The sequence below is a fragment of the Hippoglossus hippoglossus genome, chromosome 20 (genome assembly GCF_009819705.1).
Source record: "Hippoglossus hippoglossus isolate fHipHip1 chromosome 20, fHipHip1.pri, whole genome shotgun sequence".
NCBI lineage: Eukaryota > Metazoa > Chordata > Actinopteri > Pleuronectiformes > Pleuronectidae > Hippoglossus > Hippoglossus hippoglossus.
This window is the reverse complement of record NC_047170.1, coordinates 4,518,883-4,537,958: the sequence shown is the minus strand read 5'-3', so window position 1 is coordinate 4,537,958 and position 19,076 is coordinate 4,518,883. Positions and strand designations below refer to the sequence as shown.

Below are 19,076 nucleotides of genomic sequence, written 5' to 3'. Positions count from 1 at the left end.
CATTGTCTCCGAGCGGCCGCGTGTTGAGCATTGTCTGTCTGTTGCTCTGTGGCCCACATTGAATTACACCACCGCTCACCAGCAAACACTGACGACTCTTAAATCAGCCACAACAGCCACACACTCTCAACAATGCTGCTGTGTAAATCATCACAGTCGGGCTTCTCAGAGGAAACGAGAGAGACAATAACAGTAGAGGAAACCCAGTTAATTATATCCTGTTAGTCAAAATATTAAAACAGCCAAGATGAAAATCTCTTTTTATCACGAACAACCATCACATCTTTCGGCCTTTTATACCTCAAGAAAAGAAATCCAAACATTCTTGAACTTTTCCACATTAAGACGACATTTCTTCCATTCACCTGGACGAGTGCTGTGCCACTAAACTCTCCAGGATTCAATAACTGTCTGGCACTCGCGCTGTGGTCTAATATGAAAGGCCCTTGGGATCTCAGCTGCTGCCGAACTGTTTTCATTGAACAGATTAATGTGTGTTTATACACACGTTTAATTAGTACCACTTTAGGTGATCTAGTAGTAGGACTATGCATAAGGGTAGACTTATTCTAGAAGGAGAATAGCAGGGAAATGGCGAGTATTCAGAAAAATAATAAAGATGCTTGCTGAAATAATTTTTTCTTCATGCTAGTAGTTGATTGAAATATCTGTTTCCAAGAAACTGACAAAGACATTTGTGCAAAAATCATTAGTGCGTTCAGGATGAACTCAAACAACTTTGGTGATGCCCTGACTTTTGGATGGATTGCCATGAAATTGCGTGTTCGTCTGCTTCATGAATAAATTATAAAAAGAAACCATCATGGGATCAAAGAAGAACACTACGACAAGCAAAGACCTCGAGACGCTCCCTTCTGCTTCATCCGTACTTTTTTGGGTCTAATTAGCAAATAGGAGCATGCTCGCACTTTAAACTGAGCGGGCAAATAGCCCCCTCGACACATCAACAGTTTCATGTCTGTAGTCGCCAAGAAGATCCCTCATCAGAAAATCATATTTTTTTTTCATTATCTTAATTTAATACATGCACTTTTGAAAGATGCACATTAAAATCGAATTATTGGAAACTCACTGGAGGCCACTGCCTTGCTTTCAGCTATATGTACTCTTCCGCATCAATAGAGACATTGGCAAGTGCTCCACATTCACCATCAGGCTACTGTACTCGGCTGTAATCAGAGACCATAAAGGAGAGAACCTGAGAAAATGTACCACTGTCAGCCTCGTGTAAAATGTCTGACCGAGATCGCTGGGTCCCCGTCCGCAGAAACGTTGGGAGTTATTTGGCGTATAATGATCCATATGATATCGGACGGGGCGAAATCTGGTACTGAGCAAGAAGAAAAACATTCAGCCAGATTCCTGCCATTTAATATCCCATTAAAGGGTAATTTGGCATGAAACCCCTGGCATGTGTGATGGAATTCTACTGCTCCTTGTGTTCAATGAAATTCCCCAAAGGCTTTTGCCTGTAGGTGTATGTGCATGTGGGTGTTTATACTGGATGTGTGTGCCTGTGCTTGTATGAGGCCCGTGAATTGAACACGTGTGTGTGTGTGTGTGTGTGTGTGTGTGTGTGTGTGTGTGTGTGTGTGTGTGTGTGTGTGTGTGTGTGTGTGTGTGTGTGTGTGTGTGTGTGTGTGTGTGTGTGTGTGTGTGTGTGTGTGTGTGTGTGTGTGTGTGTGTGTCCTTTCAAGCCAGCAGAAGTTTAGTTTTCCACTGGGGTAAATCTACACTCTCCATCTCCTGCCACGTCTGACTGCCCTCTGTAGTCACAGATAACACTGTGGGCTCAGGCCGCGGCCACAACAGCCAACTGGCCCGCTAATGGACTTTTGGCCAATGGTATGATGGTTGCCAGGCACGCCACTTCTGCTTGGACCAATCACAATTGTTTTACAGGCATGGAATTCAGCAAAAGAATGTGCCAAGAGACATCGTTCGAGCTCTTTCTTTCAAGTTCAAATTCTTTTCCTCCTTGCTGCCTGAACGACATTTTGTCACTGTCAAAAAGAAACCAGGGGAACATTCAGAGAGCTTCAGTCTTATTTATTCTGTCTGTTTTTTCTCCGTATACCTGCTGTAAGTACAGATTTATGAGAAATCCGCAGCTCAGGGAAGGATTTTTCTCATATTATGAAAACACAATAAAACAATTTGTAAAGAGAAATGTGTTCACTACAAAAATATCTGGAATGTGCAAACCACAGGAGGAAAAAAAAAAAAAAACAGCAGAGGAAATGATGCAAACCCAGGCTTAAAATTATTTCTCTGTCTCCCGCTTTCAATTGCTCTGTCTGCGTCGGCGAGATCAGATGTGGAACTAAAATTTCACTCTCTCGACTTTTCTTTGTTTCATGTCTTCAGCTGGGCGATCGGACCACGAGGGCCCCAGCAGGTGTTCGATCTCATGAGTCAACACTGCTTCAGAGAACTTTCCATGTGCGGACTCAAAAAGCTTCTCTTGCATGTAACAGAGTAACACTTCTGTGAATGTGCCAGAGCACGAGAAATCCAAGAGGGAGACGCCAGTGCCAAGAAATTATATTAACCATAGAGATAAAATAGTTATTCTCTATTAAAAACAGCAGGCCGGCCAGGTGAATTAATCCTCTTCCTGGGATTTCTCTTATTAAAATCTGGTAGAGAGGGCGTTATAAGTCTCACTTGGTCTATCCATCTTTTTCTTCCTTCTCCATCTGTGAGTCCCAGCAGGTGCTTCGCTGTGAAAAAAGCCTGATGTTCGTTCAGGTCACAGGGTTTTGAGTTTTTTTGATCAGGAGGACTGTAACAGTCGCTGTCGCTGATGCATTTTATACAAAGTCTGCTCACACACACACGCACACAGACACACACCCCACCCTGCATCACGCTCCGATAATCTAAAACACATTTGTCCATAAGAGGAGCTTTGAATGAAGCACAATAAAACCTGCTCTTCCCCACACAAAGCCCACATCCTCCGTCACTCCATCACCTACACCTTCAAATCCGCCCCCTCTGGGCCCCGACCTCACTCAACAGAGAACGAAAACATCACTGTCGGTCGGCTATGAAATCTGTCTGAACAAAGGGGCAGTGTTCTCACAATGAAGAAGACAGATCTGACCGTGATTGTTCACGGCTCAGCTGAGCTGTGAACTGACACGTTGTTAAAGCCCGAGGTTTGTGATTGGCAAGAGCCTGACACCAGATTCACAGATTCACCGCAGAACATGAGCGTCAATTTCTTCACTTCAATTAAGTTAAACTAAGTTTCCCTGCTGCCTTGAATACGTGAGTTAGCCAAACTCAACATTAATAATTGGCTCAAAGTAAGACCAATGGAAGGTTTAATGTAGTATTTAAAAAAAACTACAAATCTGTAATATGAAGTCAGCAGCAAGAATTTTCTTTCTTTAGAAAATTAATTTTTATAGTGAACACTGCAGATCATTCACCAAACAAATTATTATAGAGTCACAAAACTTCTATTTATATATTCTGAAATTGTATGAAATTTAAAAAAGAAAATTATACATTTTAAATTTAAACTCTAACAAAAGTTAATTACATTATGTTAATGATAATTATAAGTGGATTGTGTTTAATTCCTGTGGGATGTTTTACAGTGATTATAGATTATAGATGGATATACATTTTGCAATGAATGCTTGATTTATATTCAGTTTATTTACTTTTCTATTCACATTTGGTTTTTTAATTCAATTTGAAAAGAATGTGTTAAAATTGGCTAAACTAAAGAGCTGCCGAGCAAAGATGTCCTATAAAACATGTGGAAGTAACATTGTGTGCAAGGTTTAAAGGATTATTGCCTTTTAGTCACTAATTTCTCCACATTTGTTTTGTGTTACCTTCATGAAATCAATATGAAAACGGCCAGAAAGAAAAGAATAAAACCTCCGGCTTCAACCTCCCTCTGGAGGGAAAACAAGGCTGATACCCTCAGCTCTGTTGAACATCTGCGATAATATTATCTGCAATAATAATCGAATGTAAATGGGACTTTTTAATGTTATAATGCATTTGGAGGAAACACTCATCAATCATTTTAATCTAAAAAAATGTGGACAGTTCTGCGTAACGTCAGATTTTTCTTTGCGTTTTTTTTAAAGCCGAGGTGAAATGTAAAAATCTTTCCATATCACATGCTGCTGACACACAAACACAGCTCGACTTCCTTGTCGCTGCTCCCTCAGCAGGACCTTGTGTAGGATCAAAGACATGCCAAACAGTAGTCTGGGGGTGAGCATGTTCCATATGGCTCTGTTGTGTCTGGCCTGTTAGAGCCTGGTCAGGAGAGCTGGATGGGAGGAATTCCTTCTATGCTCGGCTGGAGTGAGGAGGGGGAGAAAGGGCCACTGTGCAAAATTGTGTGTGTGTTTAAAGTGGCAATACATGAGTGTGTGTGTGTGTTTGACACATGAGGGAGCACAAATTTTAAGGCTCAGGGTCCTTTTAACTGCATCTCCATGTCAGTAGTCACAAGAATCACCTTGAGCTGCATAAGGCCTGTGTTGAATAAAAGTATGGAGGTGTGATAATGGAGCCGCAGTGTGATACAGAGAGGAGGCCGGCATTTGGAAATAATGGAGCAGCTGCAGGAATTAAAACAAAATGTGCAGATGGAGGGGGACAGAAAAAGAACAAAAGTGAAGGATGTCGTGTGTGAGAGGGAGACTCTTGAAGGGGAAAGAATGTGAGAAATGTGGCTCCTTACCAGCCCGATAAACAAAGTTCGCCTCGGCCTCGGAGGAGGACGGCGAGAGCAGCTCGTCGTCGTACTCGTTGGAGCTGAAGGAGCCGGAGTGGTTCCTCTTGCGTGCGTCCATGACGGCGTTGGCCACCATGACGTGGCGCAGGGAGTCGTTCAGGTAGCGGTGCAACAGGCTGCTCTTGTACTTGGGTGGAGACACGTAGTCCTCGGCCAGTGATGCGGCTTCGGCAGCTGAGCGCAGCCCTGCGCCCATACCCATGCCCATGCCCATGCTCATACCCATGCCCATACTCATGCCCATGCCCATGGCCATGCCCATGCCCATGCCCACCATGGAGGAGCCCTCCTTCTTGATGACACTCTGGTACATGGGCTTGGTGAGCTCCTCTGGGCCGCTCTGTGTCCTCTGAGGGTTGTCACCATCTACAATATCAGGGGGAAAAACAGACAAAAAGGATTCAGAGTTTTAGTTTTTTCACTCATGTGCAGAAAAAAAAATACTTATCTTCTCCAAAGCAAAGAGCATATTTTTCCAGTATTTTTACTAATACTCTTATTTTTTCCTGTTTCTATTATTGTTGTTTTAATGTATTTTGTCTTTCACCTGCAACTGAAAAGCATTAATTGACATATAGGAGTAATTTACATAGTTTCCTGCATTAAAAAAAAAAAAAAAACCTGCATACTTAATCTATCCTCCTTCTTATCACTATTATTAGTTGTTGTATAAGGTTTTAGTTTTTGATTAAATGTTTCTTTTTTGGTAATTATTAGGAGCTCTGTTAGTTTTGATGCAGTTCAGGATTCACAGCTAAAACCTTTCTATGCTGCTGTTTATTCCTGCCTTGTCAAATTTAAATAAATGAAACCTGTAGTTTAGTTTGTCATTATTTGTCAATTTCTTCACACTTTTGATTTATCTCCTCTTACAGACTTAATGCCACCACAACAATTGTCACTGATATCTGCAAAGACCTTCACGAGATGTGTGATTTTTCTTGTTTATAATGTTTTTTGTTGTTTCATTAATAGCTCTCCCCACACATAACAACTGTACTAACAACAGAGAACTTCATTCTCTATTTCATATCATGATTTATGTAACATTCTCTCTTCAAATATAAAAATATCAATTCATAAAATTATCAGTATCATTGCTCCCAGCAATCACACATTTTCTTTAACAAATGCTTCACTGATTTAAATTGTGTAACTTCTGTGCATTGCATGTTCACCCCCACTGAGTCAGAGTGAGGGGACGTCAAACTAATCTTGGATCTAAGTGCAGGAGCAGGGGGATTTCAACCTGGCGCCCCTGCCCCTCTTGTTGGCATGGTCTCAAGAGCAGAAAGCCTATAGCCGAGACTTCCTCCCCGTCAGAAGCACGTTGCCCCGCTGTTCCCCTGCAGAAATAAATAATTTCCAGGACGATCTGCAGCTGAAGAGATTGAATTAGAGCACGGGTCCCTTCCCGATGAAAAGAAACGGAGAGGGGGGAGAAAGATAAAACACTGCACTGAAAAACCAGATATCCTCTGGCAACAGTGAAATCAGGGAGAAGTTCACTGTAGATACTGTCCCTGCCAAGACTGTAATTTTGTAATTTGGGCAGGTTGGACATTCGATTCAGTGCGCGCCAAATGAAAATTATAGCTCCCACATATCAGAAACACATGGAGGTATCGTACTTGTCCTCCTTCCCCTGCGCTGACTGAGGTAGAACTCGGTGAACACTCAGCGTCTCCTCTGAAACCACATGAGCCATAATGGAATTGTCATTATAATCCCATGACAGGGTCCTTAACCATCAATGTCTGCCATCTTTAAAAGGAAAACGTCTCTTTTCACACCTCCATGACAGCACGTTCTCAACATATCCATTCCTCTCTTGGACTTGCTACTGTACAAAACAAGCCAGACCATTTCAGGACAGTAAGAGGAATGTATAGCGGGTCAGGTCTGGCCCCGTAAATAGCCTCTGGAACAAAAGCATAGGCATAAAAAACATAATATAAGGCCTTTCGGTGCATGGGTCAGAAGTAGGAGCAAGCTGCGGAGAGCTTCATAACCATAAAGTGACAGGGAGAGGAGTCAGGGAGATATACAGAGCCTCCGGTGGTACAGTGGCCTGTGGCGCACACAATGCAAACACCATGCACACATTCCTCTGTCGGCCGCACGCTCAGCCTCCACTCCTCAAAAAATCTAATTAGAGATCACCGACACCACAGCGCTCTTCCTTTCTGTAAATTCTTTAAGCTGCGTGAGCATGTATGTTTCATTTATTCTTTCATTTTTTTTTTTTATGTTTCCTGAACCATGTTTTCTACGCTGTCAGTGAGTTGAGAACGCCACCCGCTCCCTTGGAAATCAGCATGTGTTTGCCGTAAATACACGGCTGACAGCGAGCCGCTCATTTCCAATTGCAGGCTGGGAGACAGGGATTGGCTCAGCGGGGTGTCTTAATGACAGCGTGTTGCAGCCCGCTGGCCTCGGCGTCTCTTGGCCCGCTCACACGCTCTGCATTTATATACACCCAGAACATGACTCTGCATAGCATCAGCCCACTTTAGCTCGGGCGCACAGGAAGATGGTCTGGCCTTAGGCCTCATTTCATGTCATAATGCTAGATTTGAATTTCGGGGGCACAACAAGTATGATGTAAGGAGCCTTTCCTGGTCATTCTGTACAAAGAGCACCAGGTTCACAGCAGAGTGGGGCCAATTCATAATGGACGTCTGAGACATTATGATGTCTTATCTTTGAAATGATCATCCATCACTTTGATGGATGGAGCAGTTACGCAAATGGAAAAGTTTTCCACTTTAATTTAATACGCTGTATATGCCAATCAAACAAATTCAATGATTTTTAAATTTGACATTCTAGAATATTACTTTAGATTTAGCATTCGTATAGTGCAGGTATTTATAGAAGTGAACTGTAGAATAACCCCAAACTTGCTTGGTCATCATGACATGGAACCATAACTAAGGAGATAAAGTGTCACGGACAAGATTCTGATGACGAACACAGCTGTGAGGGAGAATTGCAAAATATATAATGATTTTAACATTACTTTCAGTTTTATAGATTAAGTAAAGATGGAAAACATACCCCGGCCATAAGGAAAAAATAAACTGATGTAAATGTATGCAGGAATAGGTATCATCTAAAGAGTAACTGTAACTGAAATATTAAAGACCAAAATAGCCCTGAATCTGCCTCACACCTCAGAGCCAGCACCCCAGTGGACAGTAAATCATAGAAAGAGAAGGACAACAGCCAGCTCTTTGTTGTCGAGGACTTCTCGCCACCACCTTTGCCTACGACTGTGGATTAATCTGACACCATAGGTCCCTGTGCAGGGTTTATAGTCACAGGAAAGTTACAAATTACAGAGAGCATCATCATTGGATGGAGAATTGTGTTAGTTTAATATTAAACTGTGGAAAAGACGGCAGCATTGAGGGAAATGTATGTAAAATCTTAATAATTTAAAAAGCTTCTCAATAAGAACGACAAAGGCAACTTGAGTCTGTGTGTGTGTGTGTGTGTGTGTGTGTGTGTGTGTGTGTGTGTGTGTGAGAGAGAGAGAGAGGAAGAAAGAGTCCTCTGTAATGTTATCTCCATCAATTAAGTTTTCATAAAGTTACAGCTCCTGTGTCGGGGGACAGATCACATTTGATTTTATGACTTTGAATCTCTTGCGTCCTAAACCACTGGATCCTACAACTCTCATTCTGCAACTGTAGAGCATCTTTCATTATCCCCTTCTGACGTAAAGGCTGTTTTCTCCGACTTGACAAAGCTCCTCGAGAGCCACGGAGCATATTATACAAGTGTTTTTACAACTGAGTAGAAGTCCATACGAGTAAAGTGCCACTTCAGTAATATTCTGCAGCAGGCAGCGGGGCATGTTCAAGATTTGAGAACAATCAATAACATTTCTTCCTCTGCCAGTTGCAGAACTTTATAAACTTGCCCAGCCTTGTGAAACATATTAATTCCTGTTTAACTAGATGTTAGCTGGCACCACCATGCTAACCCCAGTCCAACGACTATATTATATGATATTTAAAGAACTATATTAGGGAACATGATATGTAAAATAGGGAAAGTGAGATCAGGATTATTAAAAGACTATTTTCAGATTGACTACATGTGGCATTTCGTCGGCAAGAGGTCATGGTGTACCCTGGAGTCTATAGCCCATCCATCACACAGTAGAATCATACAGTGTTACCTCTGTCAGTTGGTGCAATTCCCTGTGAAATGTTTGATTAAATAACCTATAAACCTCCTGTTACACTGTGAACCGGGGGTCCTCAGAGCTCGGGGGCAGTTGCTTATTTCAGCAGTCAAGCTGTGATACCGGTGGATTGTGAATTCTCCACTTTTGCAACACACACCTTGTGTTACTTGGACTGTACGAGTGAAACTGATGCTGTATTGTTGTAAGGACGTACCTTCCGAGCAGCTGTCGTCACTGCTGACGCTGAGCCTCTCCGCGTTGCCCTGAACGTATTTGTTGTAGAGTTTGATCCTGAGCGCCCAGCTGAGGTCTGGCTGCCTCACCGTGTTCTTCAGCCGCCTCCTGGCATTAGCAAACCAGTTGGACACCTGGGAGAGAGATGGAGAGCGAGGATAGGAGAAAGTGGGAGCAAACGGCAAATAGGAGCATTATTGTTTTGATTCCAAACACTTCCACATCCGTATCAAAACAAAGACTATACTTTATGAAAATGTCTGCTCTCGGCCTGCCGTCGGTCTGATTCAGAAGAACCAAGAGGGGCTGAGGCTGAGGAGAGGATCAGAGTCAGGTTGCGGTGCAGCTCTCTGAAACTGAGCTTTGAGAAACATCCCAGACGCTCCGGAGAGACGCATCTTTTCTGTATCAACACCATTCAGAAACATTTAACACGCTCCAAGTACCGGACAGACAGTGAACGCAACGTTTCATTAACCAATGTTCCGACCGAGATGTACGTCCCCCCCCCCCCCATGCTTATTCTGGACTCGCACAGCCTCCCTGAAATAATACAAATTTTTCCAACACTGTCTTCAAGATGCAATAAAAAAGACACTTGAGCTGGCACTCGTCCTTTCACTGGGAAGGGAGACCATTAGATGTTATACTAGAATAACTTTTCATGCTCAATAGATTTCAAGCAGCTTATGAAGGGGCTGGGACAGGGGCCTTATGCTAGAGTACTTATTTTTCTGATCCTCTCATTCAGTATCGTGTTTCTCGTTAACTAAGACCATCCCACATCCCTTTGTCTCGAGCCCTGCAGCGCTGTGGCACTCCACGGGGAAGGCGGCATCCAGTACATGTGGCTTGGCCTGAGGCGAGGCGAGGTGAGACGAGGCGAGGCACGGGCCTGCTCGCTAATGAGGACTGGAGGAAAGATGGCTGTCACTGGGGGTGAGAGAAAACAGAGAGGAGGGGAGGAGGAGGAGGATGATGCCACACTTGCTCAGATGACACCGGCAGAGAGAACGTGGGGGGGGGGAGCGCAGCAGCCAAACCAGCTCTTTCACCCACGGCCTGTCTGCACTGTGTGAACCGTGGAGGAGACGGCATGCAGGCACGGCGAGGGATTTCAGCGGTGGTGGAGAGATGGCACCGGCTTATGAAGAAACAGTTCACAACATTTACATGGAAAAAAGGAGCTGTTACGCTCCAACATGACAGATTTAGTTGCTTCGGACACCTGGTGCCAGGTGGGAGCACGCAGGGAAAACTGCACAGGGAGTGATGCGTTCTACAATACTGGCAGCGGCGACATTTGGACCAAATAGTGGAAGAAGTGGGTAGTTCTTAGCCTCCATGAACGGATGGGGAGGGAAAAAGAGCTGCCACCTTAGGGCTGCAGCCTGACAGCTATATTAATCTTCAATAAATTATTTTGTTCGAATAATTGATTCATTGTTAGAGAATGAGAGACACTAGTGAAAAACATCTGTCACATGTTCCCAGATCTCAAGGTGACAGCTTGTTGTGGCCAAACAGAAGTCATAAAACCAAAAATAATCAAATTCTTATGTCATCAACGAAGAGAAAACGGACAAAAGCTGCAAATTCTTACAGCTAAGAAAGTAGAAACAGATATCCGATATGTTTACTTGATAAATGACGAAATGATTAATTGATTGCAACAATTATTGGCAAATGATTTTCTCTTGATCAGCTCAGCGCCACAAATTAAAAAAGACGACAACAAAATAACTTGAGTACAAAACCCACAGATCCCCCTGAGGACCTCTTTCATGGTGGAAAGTGTGATGGAAATAATTTACCTTCGTGTCACCTCTCTCGCTCAGATTCACAAAATCTTCCACTGACCTTTGACACCACCGCTGCTGCTATTTGGGTGTCAGCTTAAATGAATGCGTGTTTGGGATTGTTCGTGTGTGTGTGTGTGTGTGTGTGTGCGTGTGTGTGTGTGTTCACAGCACGGCATCCCACTGTCCAACACAAAGCATTCCTCTGCACTCTGCTCGCGCTCACCAAAACAAACAGCTCCATCAGGCCCCCAAAATGAGAACCAGATTAAGCGACGTGGCCGGCGGCCCGAAAAAGCTGCTGCAGACGTTCTGAGGCCGTATCAGTGACCTTGTCAACCAGATGATACTGTACATACACAGCTGGATGCACCAGACACAATATACACTATTATTCACCACTGGGTTTTCCTCTAAGTGGTCTGTTTGTCAGCTCTTCCACGTTGCTCTGGTATTATCAGTAGAGGGTGCAATAGAACTTAAGGCATAAAGAAAATCCTGTATTCATAACTGCAGTGTATCCAGTGTAGACCAGTAGTGTGGGTCAGGGGCTTTTGGGGGGTCTGGTGAGAAATAAAATGGATCATGTAACAAATAAAAGAACGAGAAATAAGGAAATACTTATTTTTCAACATTTAAAAAAAAAGTTTTCGAAAATTATGAATTAATTAACTAAAAGAAATGAGAAACTGAGCAGCAAGGCTAATAGACAAGTTTGTTTGAGCGGTTTTAAGTCAAGAATCACTGACTTAGACAACTCCAACTTTCATTTAGGACGACAGCAACTTTTTCCAATAAGTGTTAAATTACAAATGAATGAAGATAATAGAACTGTAGCATTAGGAATAAATAGAAATAAACATCAACGGTGCAACAGAACTACAATACACTATAGTGCAGGCGATTTACAACATGTGTGGGTTTGGGCCTTCATGGGGTCTGAGGATAAATCCGAGGCGTCATTTTCAGAATAGCTTTAACCTAACGACCTCCACAAAGTATTAGATTTGAATGAGTTGAGAAAAGAAAATTACTTTCTGGTTAAAATGCAATATGACAGGAGTTGATAAGTATAAATTACTTTCTTAATGGGTCATAATTCTACAAAGGTCACAGCCAAAGACACAGAACACGACTACAAATTGTATTTATGACTACAAGCTTCACACTGCTGTGGAATAAGAAGGAACCAACGTAACTGCCAACCGTAGCATTTCGAAGAAAAGCAGAATTAACAATTCACCGCTGCATGAGAGCTGTAAAATAAACAGTTCAAGATGTAAAAACACTTTGGACCCGAACGCTCCTAATTGCAAATGCGAGTTCAAATCCAGCTTTTCAGACCTAATTAGACAAACACTAAACCAAAGGGATCAAATCTCACTTTTCCCCCTCACCGATCACACTCATGAATGGTCCATAAACTCCCTCTCACTTTTTTTCACTAATGCAGCATTGCATTTTTGTGATTATTATTATTATTATGAGCTGACTGGCAGCTTGACAGAGTCGACAACAATAGACTCACCTGGACCAGGGTCATTTGTGAGCCGAGGGCCAGCAGGATTTTCTCCGTCTTGGTGGGGTAGGGGTTGTCTCTGTGCTTGTAGAGCCACTGCTTGAGCGGCCGCGCCATGTCCTGCAGGGCCTGGCGCTTGTGTCGGACTTTGCCGCCACCCGGACGACCCCTGTGGTAAATAAATTAGCTTAATATTTAGCCATGTATTTGATAGAATATACAGTATAAGGCTGAATAATTTCTTCTTTTTTTGTTATTATATTAAATAGTATTGATTTCTCTTTTTAAACTAACAATCAGACACATCAGCCTAAAACACGTGCAGGATGTGGTTGTTCTTTGGGTCCAAGATAAACATTTTGACAAGTTTACTTTATGCATTTTACATTTTATGACAGAATTTTAATTTATTTGTCCTTTTTCAAATTGAAATTCAAATCTGGCCTTAAACTCATCAACCAGAACCAGTGTTGTTTATCGAAGTGAACCAAACAATGTAACACAGCTGCAAGTGCTCTGCATGTAGTCTGAGTTGGCCAGTCATGACACATAAAGTGAACACTCTCTATGCAGTGTGCAATTTTCTCACCCAAAGCACTGCAAATTAAGCTAGGACACATTGGAGGAGGGGAGAGAGAGAGAGACTGAAGCAGACAGAGACAGAGAGAGAGAGAGAGAAGCAGACGGCTGCTCGCAGTTTTCTTTTCATTGCGTGTCCCACAAACCACCAACACGTTGCAACGAAACAAACAAAAACATTTTTTTGCCAGATTAACATTTTACACGTGGGCGAAGTGGATCAAGAACAATGTAGCTGGGTCACGATCGCAGCCAAGCCATCACACAGGGGAGTGACACAAAAACAAAAATTATACTTCTGCGTCTTCCTTCACAGAAAAGAGCTGTGACACATGTCCAGAGGAAGCACACACAAAAAAACATCACATCAGGAATCTGCCATGGGGTGGGCGTTTAAAAAAGGCCGAAGGGCTTTTAGGTACAGCTGTTAGAAGAATACTGTAGTGGGATTGCAAAAAAACCACTACAAACTATCCTGAAATTCATTACTGAGTCCCTAAAGGAACATTTAAACTGTATCTAAAGCCGTCTTTCGTCCTTCCTGAGCTGTGAGGGATTCTCACCTGTAGCTCCAGGTTTTATGAACCTGTAGATGTCAGTGTGGTGCTGTGCTCTGCTTCTTCTTTTATCTCACCAGAAAAAAAGCTCCACTGAGTGCAGATGTAACATATTTTAGTCTAACCTCAAGTCTGCCTGAGGTCCATGTTCTACAAATATTTTCCTTGTAATCTAGATCGGTATGAACATCCTAAAGGACATTTTACGCGGTGTTCTGAACTTCTCGTGCACATAAACACACACACACACACTCTCACACACTTCTTTTTTTTAAATAATTTAATGTTCCTCATTAGTCCTGATGTGTCCCCTGAGGTGACACATCACACTTTATGATTACAGGTTCATAGGCTTCTTAAGGGCACTGCTTCCCCTCAGTTGTCTCATATCTTGGCCACTGCACATTCAAACAAACATGTAATATCAGGACATGACCTTCACTTACACCTGCTCTCTGTCACTGAAAAACAAAACAAAATAAAATATATACTTAAAATGTGGTCTACTAGACCACACAGCGAGTTGAAGGACGAATTTCTTTATTGGACACAGATGGAGACCTCTGTGAGACACGCTACCGAACAAGGTTGACCTACTTATTAATTTTAAGATTAGGTGTCCACATCAACACCCAAATGAAGACGAAGGGTATGATTTCCTGATCTCTTATTGCATTAAAGCCACGTGGAAAAAGTCCGACTGGAACATCAGATTAGTGTTTAAGTCTTATTGTAAAGCATGAGTAGTTTTCCACATGTAATTGTCATCCAATGTGGTTATTTTATCTGTGCGTAATCGTTGGATTTTGGGGGTAAACGGTTACTTTTTACGCAGCCACAGAAACGACTTGATCTGTTTGAAATTTAAAGAATTGTTACAAAACCCAATGGGGCTCGTGCACATATAAATATCAGCAACACATCTTTATAGTAATGTGACCCCCCGACGCCCGGTGTGAGCTTGATATTTCTGAATCTGTCTTATCACGCGCACAGCGTGGAGATACGATCACAGGGCTCTCCGACCGAAGCCAACTCTTTTGTTCACACAACTTTGTGCTGAGCGAAACAACCGTGAAATAGAGGTATTCCTCGTGGGGCTTCCGGCACTCCAGTTAATCCTCATGTTAATACAAGCCACACATGCCGGGCAGCAGCAGCGTTACACACAGCAGCACAGGGGCGCAACACATACCCGCTCCGTCTGTGTCTGATGGCCTGGTTGTCTCTGATGCTCTGGTTGCTGGACAGGAGGTCTGGATGTTGCCCGTCGATGACTTCAAGATAATTTCTGCTGCTCATCTCCACCTCCTTCGCCTTCTCCTCAAACAGGACCTGGCTGCTCAGCTTGTTAAACACAATGGTGTTCATCTTATGGCCGGATAGTCCACCCGATTTCTCTGGTGCGCAAAAATGTTTTTTAAAAAAAGGAAGAAAAAAAAATACAGATCTCCTGGGTTTTGTCACAGTGGCCCCGCGTCTCTCCTGTGGAACAAGGGAAGATATTTTACAAAACGTGTAAGTGGTCGTGACCAAATTATTCCCTTTGGTGGGAGATGATTATGAGAAATAAAACTTAGATATCAGGGAAAAAATAAACTAAACAGAATTTATATTAGTCCTTGACAAAACACACGTTAAGCATTAATTCTTATTAGATACCTTCACTCCGATGTGTCTGAGTATGGTACTTGTCACTCTACCTGCTGCTACAATAATACTACACTGCATTAAACTGTCTGCAGACCATCTCCAGTTAAAGCGGACCACGCGTAACTGCGCTGCTGTGATGTGTCAGTAAAAGGTGGCTCTTTGTGCAACATTTGCCTCTGCGATTCCACCTCCAAAAAAAGAGTCGAGTTTATAAGTTTCTACTTGTTTCATCAAATAGACATTTTTGGAAACAGACGCACATTAAAGCCCAGAAGAATCGGCGCAGGTCCATTAAATCCATTATGGGTAATTTGGGGTAAATACGTTTAACTTTGGTCGTGCGCAGAAATTCCGCGCTGCAGCAGAAGCTCATTCACAAGTCAGGAGAAAAATCAGGTTTGAGGCTGAATAAAATCTAAGTGACATAATTCCAATGAGTTCTGTTTAAGACACATTGACTTAATTTCCTGCCCGGAGGAGAATTTACTCCAATCTGCAGAACAGGGTCGGTGGTTTGGACAGCAAACACTTGACTTGGATACAAAAATAAAAGTTGTGTTAAATTCAGGAGTGAATATCCCTGCGTCTCCTCCTCTCCATCGCGGTCGCGCTTCGCTATAAACCCTGAATGGTTTATTTTGGTTGGTGCGCTCCGTTTCTTTTTTTAAATGCACAACGAACAAACCTGCAGGAGCAAAAACGTGCTCCTTTTTGTTTTTGCCTTTTTAATTTATCTGTAAATGTAAAATATTGAATCTGTGCAAACGGTGCGGCACCGTGATGTGGTGCCACAGGGCAGCAGCCTGGTGCCAACTATGTGGAGCCCCATGATGTCCAACGAAACAAATAAAAACTCCTATTTAGTATCTATGTCTACATTATATATTATATGCATCTATATGAAAATCATACAGACTAGTGTCCGGATAGAGCGCAGTGTAAACTCAGTCCATTCAAAGTTGGGTAAACTGACTTTAGATGAGATTATCCTCCACTACATCCTCGCTGCAATAAATAACCTGAAAATAAAAATAAGAAAGTATCGGTCCTTTGCTGATCAATACTCAGTGTGTGTGTGAGAGTGTGTGTCAGGTACCTGTCCCGGGCCCCTCCTGCGTCTCTCTGCTGTGTGTAACAATAATCCTGTTCCCAGTCGCCCATTCCCCGCTCACATGTTCCTGTCCTGAGATCCGGAGCTCAAACCACACGGACCGCCGTCTCCTCCTCCGCTTTATCCAGCGGCCTGCGCCTCTCCGCCCGGGACTCTGAATATCCCACCCTGCTCATGTTTCCTCGCACACAGGCCGAGCCTGCGAACATATTGTTGATGGTTTACGCCGGTTCTGGGGCCGAGGCCAGCACAGGGGCGGAGAGGGAGGGAGGGAGGGAGGGAGGACAGCACGCTGCACAAAGTGGGCTGTCTGAGATCACTGAAGACAGGCTACTTTGAATATGTTGCTTCTCTTAAAGGTTCAGTGTGTTAGATTTAGGTGAAAGGGATCTTTTGGCAGAAATTGAATATAAAACAAGTCTAGTGCTGTTTTCACTATTGTGTTTCATCTAAATTCTACAAATTGTTGTTTTCTTTATCCTACAATGGGCCCTTTATATTTTTAAATACTTATTATTTACATTGGGAGCGGGTCCTCTCTACGGTGGCAGCCATGGATTTTACAGTAGCCCAGACTGGACAAACTAAACACCATTTTTATTAACTGGAGGCTACCACAGGTTTGCTTTCATCTTTGGAAGGGGAGGATATTCAGCTGCAACATGCAACTTCACCACTAGATGTCACTAAATCCTACACACTGAACCTTTAAAACAAGTTCATCGAAGTGACATGAGAGACCTTTTCTTCATTCAACAACTTTCATTTTCTTTGTCTAATAAGTCTTGTTACCTCGTTTTATAACACACCCTTTATAAAGGCTTTATGAGTTAAATGAGTCTGGAACTAATGGTTTATTTATAGTTATTAAGTATTGACTCATGTTTACTAGATCAGTTACAAGCCATTGCAGTAAAAGTAAAAAATTTGGATTAGATAAGCAGGTCAATACCATGACAGTTAGTTAGTTTAGCTTTGCAGGAAACAGCTGGTATCAAACCCACAGCACAACTTTAACCAAGTTTAGTTTCTTTAATGTGACTAACTGTGCAGGCAACTTCTAATGCGTAGTAGCTACACTCAAAGGAATCATCACAACTTGGCAAACAAAAGTGATTGTTAGAATCTTTAGTCTTTTTTCTGAAAAACTTAGATTAAGTGGTTTATTAACAGCAAATAAAGCAATGATTTGCAACAAGCCTTAATAAATTATGTTTTAGAATTTGTAGCCAACATGGACTAAACTAGAAGGGGAGCACAGGGAAAATATAACAGAATAAATGTTGGGTCCCCAACCTACGGCCCTCTGTACTTTGTCTATGTACCCTGTTGCAGTAAAAAAGCCACATTAAATAAAAAATATGTTTTCAGTATTAATCCGATGTCCCTGTGTTAATTGTAGCAGCAGTTTGCAGGAGAACCTGTGAGTATGGTGAGAACATGCGATAGCTGCAGTTACTGCAACAGTAACTGGGAGGATATCAAAGGACTAAAAACATGGTCTAAATGACGCCGTTTCGAGTCCAATTTAAATGTCGGGGCTTACAAACATTTGGATGACACCACAGGAGAGTTGTTTTTTACGTTTGAAGAAGTGGTCGCCATTTACTTCAGTTGTATTGGATTTAAATTCAATCAAATTCAAATCCCTACTAAACCAAACATTGGTCTTAAATGGTCCTGTGGTCTTATCACATTAGTTTTGTACATGTAACTTCCTTTGCATTCCTCACCTCAGCAAACCGTCCATCCTCTGTCGTGTGGAACATCATCTTCAAGTTGCCTGAAGCGGACGTCAGTATCAAACACAGACCCACTGCTTTTGCCGCAACGACGATTATTTCATCAGAATCAAACCCAACATAATCCAGGCTGGTTCTGGTGACATCGAGAAAACGGATCGTACTATGTAGCCATGCCACTGTTCATTACTCCTGATGTACCCTGTCATTGACTTCCATTATAAAAGCTGTCACAGTATGAGCTCATGAGTCATAGGTCCTGTGGTGCTCAGCTGTGTGTTCCTCTGGGGTTTATTCAAGGTAGTGATTCGAAGGACGTGACTAAGCAGCAAGAGCCATATGAACGGTTAGAGATCTGTGTAATTATTGTTTATTTGTACTTATTTAAATTTAACAGGGGAAGTCAATGTAACCCAAGTGAAACATATGGTTACTATAACTGTACATGTAATTTAGAGAGATAGTGTGTGCTGCCCCCTAGAGGAGTGTGATACACTGTTGTACACGTTCAGTAAACAGTGTTGGGGGTAGTCTTTGCACTTCCCGGTTTGAGACCCCCGCATGAAAGCACCAAAACATGATGTAGCTGAATAATAACAAATAAATAACACCAGCGAGTAATTCAAAATCGTGATTATTCTATGTGTCAACGCTAATAAGCTGTTCGTTCATTTGAAACTCAACTGAGAATGAGAGGCAGACATCTTTTGCCATGTTATCAGTTAGCAGTTGGAACTGCAGTGAGCTAAAGCACTCATGCCTCTGCTAGCTTGTTGCTATAGTTACTGTGGAGAAAGACTACACTAAACTTGCTAGTTAAGTCAGATACTTCCCATAAAAAAACAAGTTAATGAGAATGTTTTCTAATGTTTTCAACTTAATTTGGTGC

General features: G+C 42.4%; 1 protein-coding gene across 1 annotated transcript in view; it reads right to left on the bottom strand.

Annotated features, from left to right (window-relative positions):
• The window catches only part of mkxa (mohawk homeobox a), a 28,061-nt gene extending 11,447 nt beyond the window's left edge, over positions 1 to 16,614 (bottom strand). The window contains exons 1-5 of the mRNA XM_034571948.1: positions 16,431 to 16,614; positions 14,877 to 15,166; positions 12,555 to 12,714; positions 9,208 to 9,361; positions 4,742 to 5,161 (exon numbers count right to left, since the gene is read on the bottom strand). Coding sequence (XP_034427839.1) covers positions 4,742 to 5,161; positions 9,208 to 9,361; positions 12,555 to 12,714; positions 14,877 to 15,052 — 910 coding nt within the window. The 5' untranslated portion in view covers positions 15,053 to 15,166; positions 16,431 to 16,614. The remainder of the gene's footprint in view (positions 1 to 4,741; positions 5,162 to 9,207; positions 9,362 to 12,554; positions 12,715 to 14,876; positions 15,167 to 16,430) is intronic.
• Positions 16,615 to 19,076: the final 2,462 nt, after the last annotated feature.